Genomic DNA, 24493 nt, shown 5'->3' on the forward strand with positions numbered 1-24493 from the left:
CGATAAACGATAGATGTGTAATCTGATTTTTACATACAACTCTCTGAAATCTGTAATAGACAAATTAAGATGAATGTGAAAAGAAAATCTGGAGTCTAATAAGATTTTATTGCGACTAATGTTATTGTTATCTGTTTCCAACTGGTTTGCCAGTTTTGACTGCTCAAACAATATTTATTCATCTAAACACCTTATGTGCAAAATAGGCTAAACTTCCGAGTCTGAGATCCCTGTAGCTTTTTTCTTTTGCTTTCTGATTAGACTTTAGGTCTTTAATAACTGAGAGGATCAAGTATAATGTTGACCTCTCCTCTATCCTTGGCGGTCAGTTTTTGTACTTTCATTTCTTGATTTCGACAGGAATATACTGATAGTATTACAACACAAGTAATTGTACCCATTTCTCTGGACACAAACGCTGTTCCCTGTCATATGCATGTATATATTTATATATTGTATTTAATGCGGTGATATCACTATTGCTTCGTTTCATTTGTGCATTATATTGGCTCAGGCTTAGTCGTCTAGAACTTTGACTTTTGAACCAAAGGTAGGACAACCAGTCGGCACCAATAGCCAACTGAGATGCTACTATTAATCGAACAGAGGAATTGGCTGTCACTTTCATAACGCAACTACAGCTAAAAGTGCTAAGCATATTTAGTAGCACCGAGTCTGGAACCCGAGATAGTTAGATGACCAATCTCATATCATCAACCACTAGATGTTTTGGACTGTAATTATAGAGATGAAAATAATACAAATTATTACTGAAAATTACCGAGAACGAAGCAATAAAATATTATACAAAAGTGACAGAGAAACAAAAAGATAAAAAATTATTACGAGAAATTACCGGGGATAAAACAATAAAAACGTTATTACAAGAAATTACCAGGAACAAAACAATAAAAACGTTATTACAAGAAATTACCGAGGACAAAACAATAAAAACGTTATTACAAGAAATTACAGAGAATAAAACAATAAAATTACGTTAGACAGTTATAGAAAACGAAACAATACAAGTAAGTTATTGAAGGAATTTATTTAAACAACATAATTATTATAAGAAATTGTAAAGGATAAGATAGTACAAATTATAATAGAAAAGTTGAGTCTTCTCAGTTTTTTTTTTATTTTACCTTTAATCTGTAGCTTAATGTCGGGCTAAGTTTTCATCGGCAGGTTTTTCAAGTATTCGTTTGTTTATGCAGTAAGACTTTAGTGAATGGGTTAAATAAAATACTTTAGGAAATCTAGTCTGAAATACCTCGAAGAAATGTCTAACCTTTTAGGATTTGGTTTGTTTTGAATTTCGCGCAAAGCTACTCGAGGGCTATCTGTGCTAGCCGTCCCTAATTTAGCAGTGTAAGACTAGAGGGAAGGCAGTTAGTCATCACTGCTCACCACCAACTCTTGATATACTCTTTAACAAACGAATAGTGGGATTGACCGTACATTATAACGCACCCAGTGCTGAACGGGTGAGCATGTTTGGTGTGACGAAGATTCGAACCCGCGACCCTCATAAGAAGTCGAGTATCTTAACCACCTGGCCACGTCGGGCCTCCTTTTAGGGTAAGAGACATTTGTCAGTATTTCAATATCGATAATTCTATATCTTCTAAGAAATGAATAAACAGTAGTACATGTATTATTATGAACTTTGTGACAGCATTTTCTTTAAAGCCAGAAAATGTTTTCTCTATTCTGCATTAGAACAATTTAGGATTATGTATATAAAATATATATTTACAGAAATGTTAAAAAGTATTAAAAATAAGAAACAAATTGTTAAAAAATACATTCCTACAGTTAATTGAAACAATAATATGTAAAAAACACGATAACAAATTTTGGAAAACAATGAATAGACAACTTTTTATGTTTCCAAAGGATTTTGTGGTTAAAATTTCAATAACTTTTGTCACAGTACAGTACCATGCCCTAAAAAATAAAATGTATTTCAAAAGCATATAGTAAAATATATGTAGTTTTATCATATAAAACCAAAGTAGCATAGATAATTATTTTCAGCTCAAACACATGTTGTTTTGGCTCCTTATTCCAAACAAAAAATATATATCACACTTAATAATACTAATCTTCAAATATTACAGATTATATGGCAAAGTATTCTTCATTCATACATATATGTGTATATTTACATGCACACACACACACACCTATATATAATTGGCTCGCTAAATTTTGGAGTTTAATGATGTGTTATAGCTCTTTAAATAGAATGCTGACATTGAAACACGACAAAAAGTATAAACTTTATAGTAAAATTTTGCGTTCGTTCCTAATTAAGGTTGTTTAAATATTTAATTTCTTCAACCTACATGTATTGGAAACATCATTAGAGGGTTTTTATTTGCTACATTTTACTACACTTTAGACTGTTTGATGAGATCCCACGTCGAAATATTATAAATATAATAATGAATGATAAAAGTTATCAAATCGGCACTAGATGACGCCACAAACACTCTCTTCTAATATTTCGATACTCGTGATAGTTCTTTACTGTTAATCATTCGTTTCGAACAAAGATCAGTCAAATACACAATAATATGCATAAAACCATTAAGAATTTATAACTATTTTTCTCTGTAACACAATAATTTTATCAGCTCGAGCATGGGAAGTGATAGATGATAGGTATTTATATTTTTCAACCGTTTTTTGAATAACACCTTGTTCCGTAGGATTTGTCTGTCTATTAGCGAGCTTATTTCAGTTCTAACTGTAAGGTCTATATTTCCATCGATGTGTTACAACACTTATAGAGTAGTAAGAACTTCTTTTTTAAGGATTGGTATAAGAAAATTTGGATAACAGTGTCCTGGAAATGTATATCAGTTATATATTACTCTTGAGAGCTCACTGGAAAAATAAAAAAGAGGAAAACATGAAGAAACAGCTCCATGATTTTTTATGTTTTTTTCACTTTCATCATTATGAATGAAAGTAGAACTAAATATAAGTGAAATATAGATGGTTATCTACAATAGGATATTGACGCAGGAAATTAAAGAAGTTTCTTAAAAATTCTTCCTGTTTGTGGTTTTTGATATTGAAAAGACTGATTTATATTCCACGTTTTCCGGTAGAAGTGAAGATTTACAGGCAGCGAAGTGATCCATTCGCCTCGCCAACAGCACCCACAAAGCTCCGTCAGCGAAACGACACAAATTGCCGTTCGTTTAATTTATCGTCAACGGTTGGAACATTAAGTACATGTCAGGGATGACGTTATTATTTACTAGAGATATATTGGTCAGAAGTTGCGAGCAGATTAAACTAGAGAACCAGGAGTTCTCTACAATTGTGCTCCTTAACGCCCTTGAGGCTGGCTAAGCTAGTCCAAAAAACCCTCAAGCTTTTTCAGATACCAGGGATCAGTTGCAAATCGTACACTGCATCATACTTGCCAATTAACAGGACTTTTTTTTTTTTTGTAAAAATTAGTGTCATTGGTAGTTTTATATAGCTATTTACGACGAATAAAAACTGAATAAAGTTGAAAGATAGAAAATAATTTAGTGGATAGATCGAGTTATCTGTTCTCTTACTGACTATAGATTGAGTTATCTGTTCTCTTACTGACTGTGAAAACGTTAAATCGACGGGGTGTTGTATTTCTCTCCTCGAATTACATTTAAATATTTTTATTTAATACACCTTGAAAACTGGAAAAAATAAAAAAAAATTCTTTGAGCTACTTCGGGGTAAACAGATCACATAGCGAGTCAGGATTTGTATCCAAATTTACACTTTGGAGATTTACCTCTACTATGAGACGAATATATAGAGAGAATTAGCCTTAACTATGATATGTTACCAAGGCGTACCAGCTTCTGGGAATTTTTTTTTCTCTTTCATTGATCACTTTATAAAATTATGCTTCAGTTTCTAGTACATAAATAATATTCTTTTAAAAATAACGTGGTCGGGAATAACAACAGGAATAAAAAAGTGGAATCTAAACTCATACTTTTTTGTTTAAAAACGACTTAAAGAAAAATAAAGTAAAATCTAGACGTGCTTCTTGTTTTCTTTAAAACGATTTAATGTTAATTAAAAATAAGAAACTAAATTCTAAACTCGCCATGTTGTTTGCTTAAAACAACTTAATCTTGATCAGTTAAGTAAAATATTAACTTGACATTTGGAAAGGACTTCTTTAGGAATAAAAAGTACAAAATAAACTTGAAATTTTTCGTTTCAAAACAGCTTAGTGAGGAAAAAGTTTGTAGAATTTAAACTCGACATTTTTATTGCTTTAAAACAACTTGATCTGAACATAAATAAGAACGTTAATTCCAAACTGATCACTTTTCATTAGAAAACGACTTATTTTTATTTTTGAACTAAAATATAAATTTCCTACGTTTTTCGTTGAAAAGCAGCCTAATCAAATACATTTAAAGCACCGTGTTTTTGTTTTCGGATTATTTATTTATGGATAACTGTGCGTGTTTTTCTTATAGTAAAGCCACATCGGGTTATCTGCTGATCCCACCGACGGGAATCGAACCCCTGATTTTAGGGTTATAAATCCGGGAGACATACCGCTATATTAACGAGGAGCTTATGAATAAGAAAATGAAACCCAAATTCGTCATTTTATTCTTTTAAAAACTATTCAGGAATAATAAATGCAATTTTTTTAACTGTCAAGTTTTGTCAGCTCTCCATGACTAGGTCTCTCTGAAGATTTGTTCATTTCTCTTCGCTTATTTAGAGCATAGGCAAAACTCAGCATATACTTAGTATAAGTGAGGAAAAATAATATGTATTTAAAATCAAAAGTATTCTTATCAGGTACAAGGTTCATGATGTTACTCAATAACGTGCATCTAAATGTTCCAGGGTGAATGTGTTTTTTTATTCGTATTCAGGAAATTAAACGACATGCCATCATTATACTTCAATTTATTTTAACTGTTGCCCAGTTCGTGTTTCAATCAATAATAGTAAAAATTAAAATCATAGTTTGTTCTAAGTAGATCAAAAATCTGGTCTAGATTTAAAATTTTTAACTGTGTTTAAATTTAGGTTTAGAACGTCATAACCTAAACAGTGTTTAAGTATAAGATTAAAACCTTGAACTTGTGATTAACCACAAAATTACAGAATGACTTTTTATGAGTGTCGAGTATAATCATCGTAGGTTCACATACTAATGATAATCATGTTCATATTTAGACCCTTTTAGGTTCACATGCATATGATGATAATGTACATACTTAAACTGTTTTAGGTTCACATACATATGATGATCATGTTCATATACATATGATGATAATATGCCTACTTAGACCGTTTTAGGTTCACATACATATGATGATCATGTTCATAGTTAGATCATTTTATGTTCACATACATATGCATGTGCATATTCATATTGACATTAATATATATAATCATTAGAAATGTGGCTATGATGCGCTAAAGACTCGTCTTAAAAGGGGAAAAATACAGAACCTGTGAAAGACGTGCAGTGAACGTGTTGAATATATTCTCATTCATTTCCATATATAAAAGCTCAGGGTTAGAGGAAGTGGTTACATACTTACTGTTTACGTCGATCAAAAATATCTGAATGTTTTTCTAGTAACTGAACTATAGTGTGCTTTACGTTATGCCACTCTAAAATGTTTTACCACCTACAGGGCGTCGTATAAGAATTCTTAACGACTTGTAATTACCAATAACTGCATAATATTCGTAACTACACCAAGCGATTGTCGTAACCTTTCTTGGAAATGATGAGTGTCATTACATTCCGTAGTCTTACAATAACAGTAATTCCAGTAGCTATGCATGTATGTATATAATACTAACATATCAACTTATATAGTGCACGTGCAGTACTTACCCGCGTGTAAAGAGCACGAGCTTCGTCAGAACAATTTAGTTCTCGTAAAGGGTAGAGGATAGCACTCGACAGGGAACAAAAAGAGCGATTATGGGGCTTCCATAAAACTTTTATTACCAGTAAACTTTATAGAGCATAAAAACCATCCTGCTCATTACCATGGCGATGAAATAGCCGTATTTCTACGACGTTCATCCAATGTAGCTAGCCTTCTCGCAGTTCCCGTCTTGTGTATCAGTGGGAGACAATATTGGAGATTGTTAAGGCCCGTTGGCATGGAAAGGATTGCCTTTTCTCGCATTAATCCTAAAAGTGTAATCAAATGCAAATTACAGCCTTGGATGTTCTCTGGTTGCCAGCATTGTCTTCGCAAAGCCAGGTTCGTGTGCCATCTAAGAACAGGAAAAAAATAAAGAAAGAAAGAACCTACAGAGAGCAACCGCTACTATGATAGGGCATTTAAGCTAGAATCACATTCAATAACAACTTAAAGAATGTACAATCATATATTTTGCCTCGCGGAGGTTGTAGGACATTTCTCACGTTAAGTAAAGGTAAAAGCTTGGACATTTCACCTAAATTTTATTTGTAACGTATTCTCCAACTTATCCAGTAGCTCTAAATACGGTTGAAAGATATTGGATTTGCTTTAAAAACATTTTAGAAGCTAAAAGTTTGTTTTAGTAGATTAAAACCAAATAACTTACGTATATTGAAAGACATAACAAGGTAGAGCGTTATATATCGCAAAGTATCTGGTAATTTATTTGTTTTAGAAATCAACATTCTTTTCTGCCTTTGACGCCTAGATATTGTTGTTGTTTTTTATAGTTCATACATAATTAATGAAACAGACTAAATAATTTGTTGTTTTTTTTAAATTGTCTAGTAGAGCTAGTAAGAGGCTTTACTTATTTTATATTTCACCAGCGAACAAACTACACAAAAGACATATTAACGCCATGGTTATCATCCTCAATAACGTCGTCGTATAAATAAAAAAGTAACAATTATGTTTACTGTTTTCAACAAATTATTTGGTGTTACATCTTGCACCCCTTCTACAAATTAGAGAAACCTCAAAACTGTGTAAATACTTGGTAGACTAAAACTCCTAATCACAATATGATGTTGTCATGAGAGTAGCCAAAATACGATTCAGGTATTCTGTGGATTGTTCTTGATTCTAGACACTGTTGTTACATATTCTACTGCTTCTAGAGACACTGCTGTTAGATATTCTTCTGTCTTTTACTAGGCGCTGTTATTCCGTATCTTACTGATCCCTAGACACTGTTGTCCACGTTTTACTGGCCTTCAGACAATTTTGTACCATACATTATTGTTTCTAGAGACACTGTTGCTCCATATTCTTCTGCCTCTAGACAGTGTTGTTCCATATTCTACTGGCCTTTAGATACTGTTCTTTCATATTTTACCGGCCTCAAGACAATTTTGTACCATGTTTTACTGCTTCTAGAGACACGTTTTTCCATATTCTTCTGCCTCTAGACAATGTTGTTCCATATTCTACTGGGTTTTAGATACTGCTCTTTCATATTCTACTGGCCTCAAGACAGTTTTCTACCATATTTTACTGGTCTCCAAACAATGTACGGATGTTTTTTATTCTATTGCCTCTAGACCTGTTCAGACTTTCCGCATCCACTGCACTCAAGATACTGTTGTTTCATATTCTACTGACTTCTAGAAAATGTTCATATATTCGACATTCTACTTCTAGACACCATTGTTCCATATTCTACTGTATAGCTTCTAAACACTGTTCAAATATTCCATATAAAACTGACCTTAGACACCTTTTAACTATTTCACGCACCGTTGGTGACTCTAGACATCGTTTAGGTCTTCCCTGTGCTGTTGCTAACACTATACACAGTTAAAACCTCCTTTGTAACCTAATTAGTTACTTCCATACACTGTTACTGTATTTAGACTATAGATAGCATCCAACAAAACAGTCATTACCATACAGTGTATTACGTTGTCGAATCTTTGTGTTTTATATCATTTACAGTTAAACTCACATACAACAATATATTTTATTTTTTCACTGAATAGATAATCATTTGAATTATCTCTCTTTTCCTTGCACTTGATATAAATTTTTCTCTTTGTTAAGCACTGTATTTTAGAGAATGTCATCCTATTTGTTGAACAAATAAAAGCATTTTACAAAATGTCCTTAGAACTGTAGAAAAACAACACATGTGGTCATGCGCTTTGTTAAAATAAATTAATCTCAAACACTGCTATGTCTATTGTATCACAGTCTGCTTGAAGAACCCTTTGGGTGAAAAGTCTTGTTCGGTGTAGCATATATGGAGTATTTGATATATTATTACACGCCATACTTAGGTTTTATTCAGAAGTTATTATTAATTATACATACATATACTGCAAAGTATAACTTTTATGCTCACACGTTAGCTTTTCTTGAAACGTCGTAATGCGATTTATAGTTTTATTGTAATACATTCGTTTCTTATCACATAGAAATGATGCTCTGCTCTACGCTTTTTTGTAACACCATAACCACAACTTTATCTAATATCTAGTATAAGAATGTTTAGTGAGTGATTCTGGAGAAAGAAAAATTTAAAACGCAATCATAAAATTATACATAAGTTACTGACATGACCCAATGAAAAGGTTTATGGTTTGTTTTTACCTGGTTTCCAAATGTGTTGGATAAACTAGGGGCTAGATTCTCAAGACAGACACATTATGCAGTTCTATTCTAAACAATAAACATGTTAATGTTGAAGTGCTTACAGTAAATTTAATTGCGGCGATGGGATATAATTAGTAATTAGTAACTCTCATCGATTCAATTTATAATGGGGAAGGGAACCTCCAGACGAGAGGATAACACATCAACCTCTCTCTCTCAGGGAAATTCAGAATTCAGTCCCAGTCAGTAGCATCACAGAAATAATTGTAGTCAGGAATATCAGCCTAAGCTAGAACAAAATCTAGTGGGTAGTCCGTATTTACTAACTGATAAATATATATTAAAATTACGTATTAATAATTAGACATAGTAAATCGTATAAGCTCTTAACTATGACAACGAGGTTTGTATCGATCTGTTGTTGATGATACCAAGTACATACACTCTCATGTTAGACACATTAATCTGTAAATAGTGGCGTGTAAAGGAACAGAAAAGATAACGCAAAATAGGTGATCAAGTGGATCAACTATGGTAGGAAATGTTAATTTCGATCTGATTTTCGACCGTGAATATATTATATACAAGAACATTACACATCGTGACTGAAGTAATACAACTATAAAATTGGCTTTTTCTACGTAGATGTGAAGCATTTAAAATATATTTTTAAAAGGAAAAGTAGTAACTTTAATATTCACTGCGACTGTCTTGGTGTCTAATGTAAATTCAATTGAAACAATTTTACAGAACTTGAAGTCTTTGGAAAACGTTTCATACCCAGTATGATGCCCAAAGACAAGACTATTATTTTGCTTAGCACCGTACGTCATCGTTCATGTGTTTATTAAAAGTATTGTAATTGAGTATTGAGGTTCATGTGACAAAAGTGGCTGCTATAATGTTTTGTTTTTTCAGCATAGGGAGTTATAAAACAAAAAAAAAGACATAACAGTAAACAATTACAACATGAAAATACAAAAAATACCATGATGATAAACTACAATCTTACTATCGAGAGAAATGAGTGAAAATAAACAAGAAGATAGTAACGGCCATTGAAGAACTAAAGATAGAAAGGTGGTCGAGTTTAAGGAAAACTAAGAGAGCAGTTAAGGGTGGAGGAAGTTTTCAGTGAAGAATGTTGGTTATTTGGAAAGGCATTAATTTGCTTGAGAATACTGGTAAAAAATTAATTTAACTGAGATGATAAACAATGAAGGCAAATGGTCAGTTTAAAACAACTCCTAATGCTCTGACGGTTTATTGAGATGCTTGCTTTGATACCTCGGAAGATGGATTTGGAACTTGGTAATATTGTTTTATTTGAGAGATTCATTCTAAATCTGATTATGTAGTGTAGGTGAAGTAGTCCGAGTTCAGGAGTTAACGAGACAAGAGTAAATAGTTTGAAGTACAAATGGTATTGTCTGAACTGAAGAAGGTTACAGTAAAAAGTCTGAAGCGTATGTCAGTGTAAGAAATCCAACTTGAAAATCGAAAGAAAATATCATACAAAATCGTAAAACGCAAATTTTTGAAACTCTTTTTATATCTTTAATTAATATTTCGCTTACAAATAATTTAATGGTAATAGAACTAGAGTAAAAAGGCATATATTATATATGTATACTACTGAAATAAATATCTTGCATTTCATTCCAATATTAAAATAAATATGTACAATATACCACTGTGAATGGAAATATTCCAAACTGTTAAAAATTCAAAGTGGATTTCTAGAAATGTTATAATACATATATATTCAGTATATATGTATTGTATTGATTATATAAAGTAATTCAAATTCAACTGGGAAAGATAGATAAATCTGGAATTGTTAAATGTTATAGAAATTACTCGAAATTAAAGTAAATATATTTGTATATAAGATACCATTGTGAATGAAAATCTCTCAAACTGTTAAACACTCAATGGATTTCTGAGAATGTTATAATAAATATATCATTAACACAAAGATCCAACTGGTAAGGATAGAAAATCCGTAATTTTTAAATGTTCGTATTGTACAAAATTAGTTGGAGTTTTTTCGTGAATAACATTTAATGAACTTTATTCACAAGAATCATGAATCATGTTTAAATACTGAACCTGAATAAATTCTGCTCTTTCATGTATTACTTTTACCTCAACACCTTTCTGATATTTCATGTACTACTATTGTACTTTTTACGGTACATATTTGTATCTGTGCTCATGATGAAAGATTTTTGCGAAGCTTTCAAACAACATTTAATCATTATAAGATATGATTTATTGTATAACGTTATTGTTGAATATATTGTTATAAGACGAGCTATTAAAATATTGTATTGATTATTTTTAGTGTAACTCCTTTTATGTTGTTTGTTTATTAGTATCGCAGAGCTACACAATGGTCAACCTGAGCTGTGCCCACTGTAACGATTAGACCCTAAAGTTTAGCGTTATAGTTTGGTTTCTTTTTCAATTTCCCCAAAGCTACACGAGAGTTATTTGCATTAGTCGTCCCTAATTTAGGAGTGTAAAACTAGAGAGAAGATAGCTATTCATCATCACCCACCGCCAACTCTTGGGCTACTCTTTTACCAACGAATAGTACGACTGACCGTCACATCATAACGTCCACACAGCTGAAATGGCGAGCACGTTTATTGTGACGGAGATTCGAACCCGTGTCCCTCGGATTACGAGTCGAGCATTCTAACCACCTGGACATACCAGGCTTTAGTGTTATAAGCTGTCAAGTTTGTTTGTTTTTCCGCTGAGCTAAGGGATGGCTTTTTTAAAAAGAAAAACAAAATTTTTGAACTGCTAAAACGAAACTACAAGAAAACGTTGAGTATCGAGGACAAAACTCATACGTAAATATTTTTAATACAGCTGAAGAGCTTTAAACTGAACGAACCTAAATACACCTCTAATTAATACTAACTACTTTGAATTATTAGATTAAATGCGTTTCCAAGTTTTTATTTATAATACTGTGATGCACTTATAATTACATTTAATCAGCTATTTTAAAATCGTCAATATAATGAACTTACTCTGGCAAATCTTTTTCGTTGCGTTCGATATTAGGTTTATAATTTTTATTTGGTCGGTTCTCGAGATGGTAACGGAATAAGTGTATTATACAAGAGTTTGTTTGACTAAAGAGAAACAACTTAAACTCTAGTAGTTTACTAACTACTCTTTGACCCCGAAATAGTCTCACGATTTTTTCAGTATATTTACATTGGGTATCTTACTGTGTATACTCATGTTGAAATATAAGTTGTTCTTTTTCGGAAAATGATTGCATTATATTCATACGATTTTGCAAACACATCAGTCATTTCGGTCCTTGCCACCTCGTCACGTCCAGACATGCTCTATCTAATGACCGTGTAGTTTACTTTCCATCGTAAAAATCACCGCCTTAATACTGTCTTGTCTAAAGCACATTCTCTCCTCCTTGAAGTCTTTCCATAAGTTATCTAGCGTATGAGGATGACAGTTTTACAACGCCATTTTCAGAATAGTAAAGTCGTCAATGCTTTACGAAGACATACCATGATGTGTGTGACTATAAGTGGATATGTCATGGAAGTAACATGATTCCTATTACTTTTCCAGCCGGAGATATTTCTTGATTATTTTACATACTGTTTGATCTGAACATATAGACGTTTTTGACGCTTACTTTTGCTTTGATAGGTTCATACTTCCGAGTGATTTTGCTCATTACATCTGGGATACGACTATTTGCAATTCTTTTTTCTGGATGATCCTGATTTCTCCAAGCTGATCCATATCCTATTGTTTCCCAATATGTAAAAAAAAAAGACATCTCTATTTTGGAAGTTTTGAATCTTCAATCTGAATACATCTTTGCGATCTGAGTGTATCATTATTTTTTGTTCTAAAGGGCAGTCTTATACCCTTCCCCAAAGCAGTCAGTTTCTGGTGCTATTGGACTACCTATAAAATGCTAAACAACATCAAAATATCGCTCTGACACATTCAGTTGAACCTTAACTTTATATCGACTTTAATTTGCACATTAAAAATCGTTTTAATATAACGCACTCCATTTTAGTATATACATTGCTAATACTACTTGTACAAAGATAATCCATGCATAAATCCTACACATTCGTGTTTAGAACTCACTCATTAAATAAGATCAGTTATTACAAAGATCAGCCTGTACTGTCTTCTGAAATGTCAAATACAGAAATTAAAGCGAAATGAAATTTCAGCAAATAAGATTTTTTGAACATAGAACACTAAATGATTCTAGTTTGGATACTTTAAAATTTGTAAACTTCAAAACTAATAATGTGAAAGAATATATATATATAGACGTATAAAGGGAGTATCCTTAAATTTATTAATTCTTGAAATTTCTGTCCTTATTTTTAATTCATAAGTATATTTTTGCTTTGTTTCCTATGAAGAGTAATATATATATATATAAAATTGTTTCTATTTAGTTGGAAATATTTCTCTTGAAGCAGCCTGTAATACTTAATCAGTCACAGGAAATATTCCACTAAAAATTCCACGAGGATTTGAGCTGGAAGATTGAATAAAACGGTTCAAGTCATTATAGCTCTAATCTTCTTTCTAGTTGAATCGCAAGACTTTCCCCGCAGATTAGAATTGTTTTTGGAATGCCAAATCAAGTTTGCCTCTTCTTTAAGTTAGTTTTATTAACAACTGGACGGGAAAATGATGTTCTATTTTCAGTGTTTGTGCTGAATGGAGTAAATGTAAAAGTTGGTGATTAATCAGTGTAATCAGTTGTAATAAGGACAAACAAAAAAGAACACCTATACACATGTTAAACCTCTTGCAGCCAATGTAGTCGACTACTGTAAACAGAACACTACTCATGCATCAATCGAACGACTGGGACATAACAATGTACATGTTTTACGAGGATACCTGGAACATGACAAAGCACGTGTTTCACGAGGACACCTGGAACGTAACATTACACATGTTTCAGGAGAACATCTGAAATATAACATTGTGCATGTTTCAAAAGAATACCAGAAATAGAACAAAACATACGCGTTATTAAACATCACAAACGTAATTAATAGAATGGTAGACAAATGTAAGACTACGTTTTTACGTAAACAGCCAACATTCGAACACATCGAGTGTATAAGAAATGGGATGGCTGGCACATAAGAAGCTATGTTTCTGTATAGACAGACAACTTTTGGACACATCACATGTATAACTGATGTTGCATTTCAAGAAATCCATGCTTATGGAATGAGATATTAATTCGAAACAAAATCCAAGCTTTTCTACCTACCAAATGTATAAAAATCATCATATCACTTTCTGTAATCCAATGTTATTCAAAAAAAAAAAAATATTCAGACGAATTTATGAATTTCTTTTCTTCATGCCCCACGTTAGAAACACTTCTTAAAAACTATTCATCAAAGGGAATATCTAATTTATATTCAAAAATGAAACGGTCTAACCAACAATGCCAGTAGCCTTGTAAAACGATTTTGCAGAATTGGTAAATATAATATCAAGCACGACCCTGGATAATGAAATACGCTATTTTCATATTTATTACGCGATCAACTTTATTACCCTTCTAATTATTGCGTGAGTACCAGTTGAACTAACACTTAGTTCCTTATAAGCTTTAATTCTTAGTGTTTTTTTAATGTTATTTTTAATAATTATTCGACATTATGTCGGTTATAGAAATACTACAAGAAGCTCTAACTTTATATGACCTTTAAATGTTGACCTAAGAGTATAAAATCGAAACACGATAGATAAGATAGCCTCATGTTGACTGATTTAAACAAATACGTCAACCATTGACAGCTAAACCTTTCTAAGGTGAACATTTTCCTTCAACCCCATGGATCACTGATATAAATTCAATTTATATGTTTGACAGGTCAATTTTGCCCCTCGTTTCCAGAAAAGCCCCCAGATATGTTTGTGATGAAGAAAATGTTTAAACATAACCAGAAGGGTTCTAGATAACGTGGAAAGAAGTCCACAGTTTATTCTGTCTCCTACACGTTAGTGCCCAACAGAAACTGTCAATATTGAACAATTTCATTCCAGCAAAAACGTGAACTTTAAAGATTTATGGTAGTATTCAAGTTGAGCTGCCTTTATTCATTCCCTTTCCTAAAACCTTCAACTCGTGTGCTATCAAATACTCCTGCCCCCTCCTGCTTTGCCCGTTCCACAACCGTCAGCAAAACTCATACCCACGGGTTACTAACGATTGATTATCCAATGTTTTGTAAATTGTTTTCAACTGCATCTTCCCACAAAGAAGAAATTTTATGGAAACCCTATATAAGAACACTATATACTAAAACAGTACAGCTTTTCCCACACGTTCATCTACGTTTCTTCTTCTAACTTACGTTTACACCTTTCCCTCCATACGTAGGAGCCACCAAATTGTTTTGGAAGAGCAGGATATTCAACACGTACTTCTAGAATTTTGTGTCATTTTTTATATTTGTTTCTCAATAATGTCAACTTCAAATATTTTATATTATGGTGTTCTTGTTATTCATAAATAACTTTTGTGCTATGGCAGTCGGTTATATACGCCGATTCTGAATAGTTTACGAATCACATGTGTATAGAAATATAATGTGTAATACAGCTGTGTGCCAGTACCAGCAAACACCAAAGTACAGTTGGCAGTTACAAACAAGTATACAAAACATAGATGTTCAGACAGGTGCATACGAGAAAAAGAGCAACAAACATTGTATTGTCTGTTATATAAATATAATACATATACATGTATAGTTGAAAATGTATGTACAGAAATTCTATTAGAAATGACTATTTGTAAATATAGCGGTACAACTAACTTAAATAAATTATTTTATTGGCGTGTATTTCGAGTGTTATGCCAGCTGCAATATATATTTTTTTTTCATCCGCTTGAACCTCAATTGCAATATACTTATTTTTTAATTGTTATATTTTCCTTTTTTTCTGTCCATTGGTAACTTCTTTATTTTTTTTAATTCGAATTTTGAGCAAAGATACACGAGGGCTATCTGCGCTAGCCTTCCCTAATTTAGCAGTGTATTTTGTTTTTCTGGCCACCTGAGTGTTTCTTTAATAAATCTTTTCTTTTACCTCGGGTCGGGTGTTTGTTTTATTCTCTCGAAGTTATACATGATTTTATCTTTAACATGACAGTAATCTAAGAAGTGATTTGAGCTGATTATTTTTTTTTTATTCGAATTTTGAGCAAAGATACACGAGGGCTATCTGCGCTAGCCTTCCCTAATTTAGCAGTGTAAGACTAGAAGGAAGACAGCTAGTCATCACCACTCACCGCCAACTCTTAGGCTACTATTTTACCAACGAATAGTGGGATTGACCGTCACATTATAATGACCCCACGGCTGAAAGAGCGAGTACGTTTGGTGCGACCGAGATTCGAACCCGTGATCCTCAGATTACGAGTCGAACTTCCTAACCACCTGGCCATACCCGGCCGGTCTGTTTTATTTGTCAAATAGATAACACACGGTAATTGAAAACGTTTAGTTAGGTATTCACATTGACACATTTGAAATTTACAGCTGGTAAAAATATAACAAGCTCGCCTACTCCAGTGGCACATTGGTATCAATACCTGTGGTGGATAAAACCCAGATAGTCCTTTGTGAAGCCTTGAGCATAACCACAAACAAACAATGTAAGAGTTTGAAAACCATAATGTTCGTTACACAGCTATCAATCACAGAACAGCAAAATCATTTAGCTTGTTCAAGAATTAATATTAAATGAGGAGACAATAAAATGGGTCGACTAGCTCTGTAACTTTAATGTACCAACTCTGTAATTTTATATATTTTTTCAAGCGTTTCAAAGTTTTTCATATCTTTACTCAAAAACACCTTCCTAAGAAGATAGTTTTTTCTTGAATATAAATACGCTTTAAAAAGTATTTCCACTGTATACTAAATTTTGTTTTTCTGGCCACCTGAGTGTTTCTTTAATAAATCTTTTCTTTTACCTCGGGTCGGGTGTTTGTTTTTTTTCTCTCGAAGTTATACATGATTTTATCTTTAACATGACAGTAATCTAAGAAGTGATTTGAGCTGATGATTTAAAGTTATACTAAACCGTAAAGTATACACCAAATAGTTATTTTATGTAAATTCAACGCAGGCTTGTAGTCTTATTCATGAAGAATTGTGAGCCTAAGCCTTACTGAACTTCTCAACCATTTTGCGAAATATTAAGATTGTTGTAATCACAGTCCCACTTAGAATAACAGTTCTTGTGAGTACACTCTGGTCTTTTTTTTTTACTTTTTTATATTTATTTCTTCACACCGATAGAAAACGGAACAGAAGAATGTAAATGGATATTATCATCTTTAAACAATTTGCCGGGTCAGCTTGTAACGCTGCTTGGTGTAGACCATCTGGGCATTCGTACGAAGCAAGACGTGTATGAATTCCGTGCCACCGACGCAGGGATTTCAAGAGTAATGACCAGTCTTATAAATATGTTTGAGACGCTGTCTTGCTTAGAATAGCCCATGAATACAAATGGTTCGTTTGAGCAAATTTCGAGCGGTCTGCTAGGAGTATTCCTCTGCCTTAGAATCACACTCTTTGTCGTCTTGTGATGATAATGTCACCATAGAGTCCTCGCGCAGAAGAAATCTTTTGAGATCCACCAGCAGAGAACACCGAGGCACTGATTCTCTATCTCCACTGAATATATGTTATCTAAAACGAACTCTCTATCTCCTGCCCAGTATTATCACGAATAAATATATGTACATAAATCAAACTGAGTATCGGAAAGATTTTCAGAGAAGTAAAAATCGTGAGATGAAAGACTTCGATTTAATAATTTTGTATTTGAGAAAAGATTTTTATGAGAAACTGAGAATATTTGTTATCTGCCTTTTTAAAAGTATTTTTAGATATGTTTCGAGATTCTTCAACAGTTATCTGCCGTTAAATAAAACGCTGTAGTCACATCTTGGCGTAACTTAGAGTGTTTGCAACGTATAAAGGAAAATAATTCGTATAACTACAGCGAAGTGTTTAGGTTTTTTTTTTTTTACTTATTTTATGCTTTCTAAGGCCCGGCATGGCCAAGTGGGTTAAGGCGTTCGACTCGTAATCCCCGTCGCACTAAACATGCTCTCCCTTTTAGCTGTGGGGGCGTTATAATGTGACGGTCAATCCTACTATTCGTTGGTAAAAAGAGTAGCCCAAGAGTTGGCGGTGGTGGTGATGACTGGCTGCCTTCCCTCTAGTCTTACACTGCTAAATTGAAGGATGGCTAGCGCAGATAGCCCTCGAGTAGCTTTGCGCAAAATTCTAAAAACAAACAAACTTTTTAAACAGTGAAGATGTATACAAGAATGAATGTTTCATTATGTACTCAACAAATTTCGAATAGAAATCTGTTTATACATGTCCATGTCTTAATAATACTCACAACAGTTATTACAGCTGTAAATACACATAGTTTATCACTGTGCATTACACTTCTTTAGTTGCTGATCTCAACAACTAAATTAAACATTCCAGGCATAATCGTAACGTAAAATCTATACGTCTCCAAACGCGAAAGTGCCATTGTTCAACATTAGATTGTTTACGAGTTTTAAGATTGTTTATACGAGCCACTATTTACAAACGATGAAATTCTTTCTGGTTGGATGTATGTAGCTGTAAACTTATCGTGGTTTAGTCGTATTGAAAATTGGCAAAAAACGAAGTTTGCTGCAAGAAGTATTGCAATGCTATCTTCTCTGATTTCCAATTTTAATTCAAGAGTTTCCTGGAGTAAAAAATATTTATTCATATACAAATTTTTGATAAATTTAAATAAAACTGGTGTTACACGACCCAGTCTTTTATCGAATATTTCCATGGATACAAATGTCTTCCCAGCTTGATCGACGTAAAAAGAATGTACGTGACGTTGGATTATACGGAAATGTAATTAATTATTTTCGCGTGGTATATAGGCAGTGTGTGTAGATTTTCTTTTTTGTTCAGCAAAAGAAAAAAGTAAATGAATCCAAGCAAAAAGTAAACATGATGATATTGTAATAATTCACTTCCAAATTGTTTATTGGAAAGCGTGGTATTAGTTTTATCCTAGTTATTGTAACATAACTCGTTAATGTTAATAAAAAAAACAAACTTGGCAGTTACTATTCATTGTATAAAGACCAGTAATTTCAAAACTAAATACTAATTCTGAGTGCTTGAAAAATAATATGCCATGACTAGATTCAGAAAATTATAATTTCTTGAGTTCATAAGCCTACTTGCCGAAGATAATTGATTCATATTTTACTTTACTTTACTGCGACAGTGGTTCATTACACTTTAAGCTAATGTCATTCCTATGTTTAGTGAAATTATAGTTTTTTGTTTGAGATATACTTAACTATTACCATTCACAAACCATTTTCATAAGTTTTCTTCTCTTGTCTTTATTCACTCTACAAGTTTCGTTTGCAAACACTGTTTATGATGTCATTTCTTAAGTTTTTAAGCACTTGCCCTACTTTATGGACAGCCATACCCTTCTCCCGAGTGATAGACGAAATCATTTTGCAAGTTTAACTACAGAGTTTTTACGAAATAGACAGATAGATAAAGAAAGTAATTGGCATGAGGTCACACATTCCATACACATACTTTTACAGCAGGTTTTCACTCAAAAATAAAGGTGTATACGTAAAGTGTTTAATTCATTATGTGAGTCTGTGTAAACATTTGTATCCGCTATCATTAGTTGGCCATAGTTTTTCCATGACATTTATTCTGAGTATTAGGTATGCGATATAATAGCTGAGTTTGCTTTAACTGAACGAGCTGATTAGACGGAAGACATGAATCACGACTACGTGCTGATACAGACAATTAAATGACATATAATACGGAAATTGAGAAGATGAAGCTCACTACTGTGAACAGGGGCTTAGCTTATCAAATGGGTTTCCTGTTCGGTTTTCCTAGAGCTAATAAGACGTTCATATATGGGAAGATTGCTTAAGTAGTTATCTCACTGCCAGGTGGCAATACGAAGTGTAAGCCTTAGTCCGAGCTAAAGTAATGTGCTCTAAACAACTGAATTTATAAAATGATAAAACAAAAGGGTTAGAAACATTTAGGAACAAAGGTTTAGAATTTTCTATCTTAAATATGTAGCAAAATAATCATTAATAATTTCTTATACAAGTGATGAAGGATTCCCAAGATGACGGCTTCTAACGAGTGCAAATCTATATGATAATTAAAATATATTTTATGTGTGAATTGTATCTATAGAAGTTACATAAAATGTTTTATATACATAAAGAAATTCGATATATATGTGTATGTCAGCTTATATGGTGATATATGGAGACATTTGTGGCAGTCTATATGACAGAATGTACAAATAATATAGCAGCACATATTACATAATATGAATTTAAAACTCATCTTACTTTCTTGCAAATTTCCAGCACTTGAATGAATCTACGCTATTGTAACTTGATCATTTGCATCACGAGTATCACTATTGTCAGCTGGTCAGCTGCACTATGTGCATATTGTTCCTGTGTCTGGTATTAGAAGAGCCGTTCCTAATTCAGCAATAAAGAGGAGGGCAGCTAGTCATCGCCCCCACTGACAGCTCTTGGTCTACTCTTTTCACCAACGAGTAGTGAGACTGACCGTAACATTATAGCGCCTTTACGACTGAAAGAGCGAACATGTTCAGTCAACCGGGGTTTCGAATCCACAACTCTCAAATTGCGAGTCAAGTGCCCTAATCATCTGATCATGCCGGGTCTGGTATTAGAAGAAACAATGTGTCCTGGTGATTGTGTAACTCTAGAGACGTAACATGAGCACCGCGTCCTATTGCACTTGACCCTTTGTGGCTATAGAAATAGCAGCAACGTACTCATTCGGTGACCATATTCAGGAAATAGACCTTTAAAATACTGGGAGACCAAAATTACTCTGAAGTGAAGAGTTGAAACTTTCCAGAACTTACGACAGAGTCGCGAATATTTCCTGCAAGTTTCAGTTACACATTCTTTAGATTATACATTTCAACAAGTAATTTCCCTTATAACATTCAAATATATTATTATCAAGGTAGCGTGCACATCATGTATCTTGCTTATGTTTATTACAGACAACATGATCAAGATTATTTACAGCCATTAATATCATTTTTCCTTTTCTGTTATTATTATTGTTTTTACCATCATTCTAAGCTCTTTAATATTTCAAGTTTGTACGTAACATGTATTATAGCCAAGTGTGGGTAAAACATGAAGTTGAATTCATTATATTTCAAAGATACTTTAATGAATATGTATGCATGTTAGTGAAGAATAAGGCAAGTATAATAAAGATAGTATACATCCTGTTAATATCCTCTTCTTTATGGGTTAAAGTAGCGGACGTACATTTATTAACGAAAGAGAGAAAAGCTTAAATGATTCAAAAGACGATTGGAGTGAATAGGTTTATAACAGGTAGAATCTTAGGCCTATCTTGAAATGCCCTCTACAAAGTGATTATGTGTAACTTTACATAAAAGCATCTCTATATGTTGTACTCAAAAATTAAATGTGTTTCGGTAAGTCAATATCATATCTTACTAATAACATACATTTCCCATTGGCACGGTGGTATGTCTGCCGACTTTCACTGCTAGAAAGACCCGGCGTGGCCAGGTGGGGTAAGGCGTTCGATTCATAATCTGAGGGTCGTAGGTTCGAATCCCCGTCCCACCAAACATACTTGCCCTTTCAGCCGTGAGGGCATTATAATATTACGGTCAATCCCACTATTCGTTGGTAAAAGAGTAGCCCAAGAGTTGGCGGTGATGACTAGCTGCTTTCCCTCTAGTCTTACACTGCTAAATTAGGGACGGCTAGCGCATATAGCCGTCGTGTAGCTTTGTCCGAAATTCAAAACCAACTACAAATTTACTGCTAGAAACCGGGTTTCGATATCTGTGGTGAGTAGAGCACAGATAGCCCTTTGTGTAGCTTTGCGCTTAATAACAAACATCAACATCAAACATCTGTATGAAATATGGTTTCACATTGAAAGATCATTTACTTATTTAGAGAGGATTTTTTTTTCTGTTTCTTCATAACCTATACCTGAAAGTTTTCAAAATAATTTAGATTGTCTAAAGTTGTAGTATTCAAAGTGTCAAAAAGGCAACCACATGTTAAGTGCAGGGAAAACAGGGCGCTAGCTGGCACAACTGTATGATTAATCAAATATCCATCAAGAGACATTTTGAGTAGTATAGAATATCCCAAAATATTGAAGCAATTCAGAACCCATTTTAATTAATGAAGATTACATTTTGCTCATGTCTAATCCGGAAAACCTGCTTAAGCCGGAAGTTTTACTCGGTCCCGTGCGATTTCGCCTTAGACAATGAACATGTATTTCTTTAATTATATATAATTTTTGAGCAGAACGTTATACCTGCTTGACTCAAGGGAAGTAAGACGTTTGTGTGTGTGTTTTCTTATAGCAAAGCCACAACGGGCTATCTGCTGAGACCACCGAGAGGAATTGAACCCCTGATTTTAGCGTTGTAAGTCCGTAGACTTACCGCTGTACTAGCGGGGGGCAAGACGTTTGTGAATAAAATTATTATACTGTTTATGCTATATTTACTAGAATAAGAACAAAAAGAGACATTCAAAATATACATAAGTACAATTTGAAGAAAGTGTGCAATTTCAACTGTTTCGTTTTTTAATGGACTTTCTTATGCGGTTTAAAGAGAACGACAATTCTACGGTCTTTTCATGAGTTCATTTCTCTCTTCATTTTTGCATACAATTTGATAGCGTTAATATAACGTAACACTTGCGAAGTAGTAGGAATTTCTATTTCCTCACTATCTTTTCCATTTTGTTCATATTCTGAATATCTCACAATGTTACCATCTTGCAATTCTATTATAGATTTTAAATCAATTTCATCAGTTTCTGTTAAAACATTCTTGTCAACGTTCACAAAACTTTCCGCATCAATCTTCTCAATCAGAGTTTGTATTTCACTAGAATCGTCATAACAAACAACTTCTCCACAATCTCCGCCATTATCAAGAATTCACAGTTTCGAAAGCACTTTATTACGCATTCATCTTTTACGCATTTGATCGAATGACTTAAAAATGCAATTGCATCTCACACGTCAATATTCATGGTAATTTCAGATGCTCTTTTACAGTCATCCATGTTTGCAATAATATGCTGAAGCATCAATTTTCTGTATTTCAATTTTATACACTGTATAATTCCATTATCTAGTGGCTGTAGAACTGATGTTGTACATGGAGGTAGAAATAGTAAACGAACATTTGAAAGTTAAATTTTTGGGTGACAAATTGCATTATCTAGGAAAAGTAGAATATTTTCCATTGTTTTGTTTAATTTGTTCAAAAATTCCTCGAATATAGCACTTGTCATCCACACTTTATTATTCGCTTTCCATTCCAGAGGAAGTTGATTTTTCCTTACATTTTTAAAACAACGCGGATTTTCACTTTTACCTATTACCCATGGTTTCTCTAGTTTTCCATCAGCAAATGCGACCAAAAGTACAGTCAGTCAGTCGTTCTTTCGAATAGCGACCTCCGGAATAATAAAGGCAGAAAAAAGAACAGTCTATATTTAACCAATACTTATTGTAACAAAATGACAGAGAATTTATTAATATTTAAACAAATTATTAATTAAATAAGAAATGAATATATAATCAAAAACATTTGTTTCACCTTACTCAATTTTTAATCCTACTTGTTGATAGATGAGGCAGGTGAAATATAGTTTCCGTCCGCGTTCCGCAGGTTCCGCCATATAGAGGGCTTTGTATGAGAGAAATCTTAAAATAATGCTACAAAATTTTGATATTTCCGGCTTGTACAGGTTTCAGCTTTATGCAGTTTCTTGCTTAGATAGGTTTTAGTTTATAATGTTTAGTAATGCTTGGTACCTTACCAAAAAGTATCCTGCGAAACCAGGAATCTCTAAGAATACAATGCCTTCAACAAAACACTTATAGTTTGTTATAATGACACAAAATGATTTTATCAATGAAAAATAAAACTCGTTAATGAAGTTATTCACAAAATGAATGATGTAAATTTCAAATAAGTGTGGTTACATCTTTTGAGTATTAGCACAAAACATTAAAAAATAATCATCCCTAATTTTGAATTGAAAGACTAGATAGAAGACAGGTAATAAACAAGAACCACCATTAACTTTTGAACTACTCTTTTCTTACCTATTAGTGAGATTTTACTATCGCCTTTGTAACGATCCAAAAATCCCAAGATGTGAAGCATGAGTTTGTGGAATCAGTATACAAACCATAAAGTATCTCATTTACAGTTTGGCACATTTGGCTACGCTTGGAAATATTACTAAGAGATGACTAATTATTTCACTGATAGAACACTTCTGAATGGGCTTTCTTTAAAAGTAAATTAATAAATTAGCGTTAAAAATATACCACAATAATTAATACCTTTACAATGAATTCAAACTATACAGAATGGTACAAAAGAATAATCTTCAGATCTGTGGGTGCCTGAACACCTCCAAAACGTATTGATATCAGTACTATATCTCAGAACGGCTGGTATGGGTATTCTGAAACACATTTTTATTTCGAGTGGATTTCTCGTCATCAAGAATAATATCAGTACTGCTGAGCATCCTGAAGCTGTGCAGAAAATACATCCATTTAATAAAGATGGCACTAATGACACAGAGAATGATTTTACTAAAGGAAAGAAAGCAGCTGACGTTTTCATAACAAAAATAAATGTATCAATAAACCTAAATTTCGAATAAAAATACC

The 24493-nt window shown here is 33.1% G+C and overlaps 1 protein-coding gene across 2 annotated transcripts in view; it reads right to left on the bottom strand.

Annotated features, from left to right (window-relative positions):
* Window positions 1-6000: 6000 nt before the first annotated feature.
* The window catches only part of LOC143244990 (homeobox protein extradenticle-like), a 219983-nt gene continuing 201490 nt past the window's right edge, over window positions 6001-24493 (bottom strand). The window contains exon 7 of one of the 2 annotated variants that reach the window (XM_076490669.1): window positions 6001-6285. In XM_076490669.1, the coding sequence (XP_076346784.1) occupies window positions 6212-6285 (74 nt within the window). In that variant the 3' untranslated portion in view covers window positions 6001-6211. The remainder of the gene's footprint in view (window positions 6286-24493) is intronic. The other variant, XM_076490666.1, reaches the window with a different exon arrangement.

The sequence above is a fragment of the Tachypleus tridentatus genome, chromosome 2 (assembly GCF_004210375.1).
Source record: "Tachypleus tridentatus isolate NWPU-2018 chromosome 2, ASM421037v1, whole genome shotgun sequence".
Taxonomy (NCBI): Eukaryota; Metazoa; Arthropoda; class Merostomata; order Xiphosura; family Limulidae; genus Tachypleus; species Tachypleus tridentatus.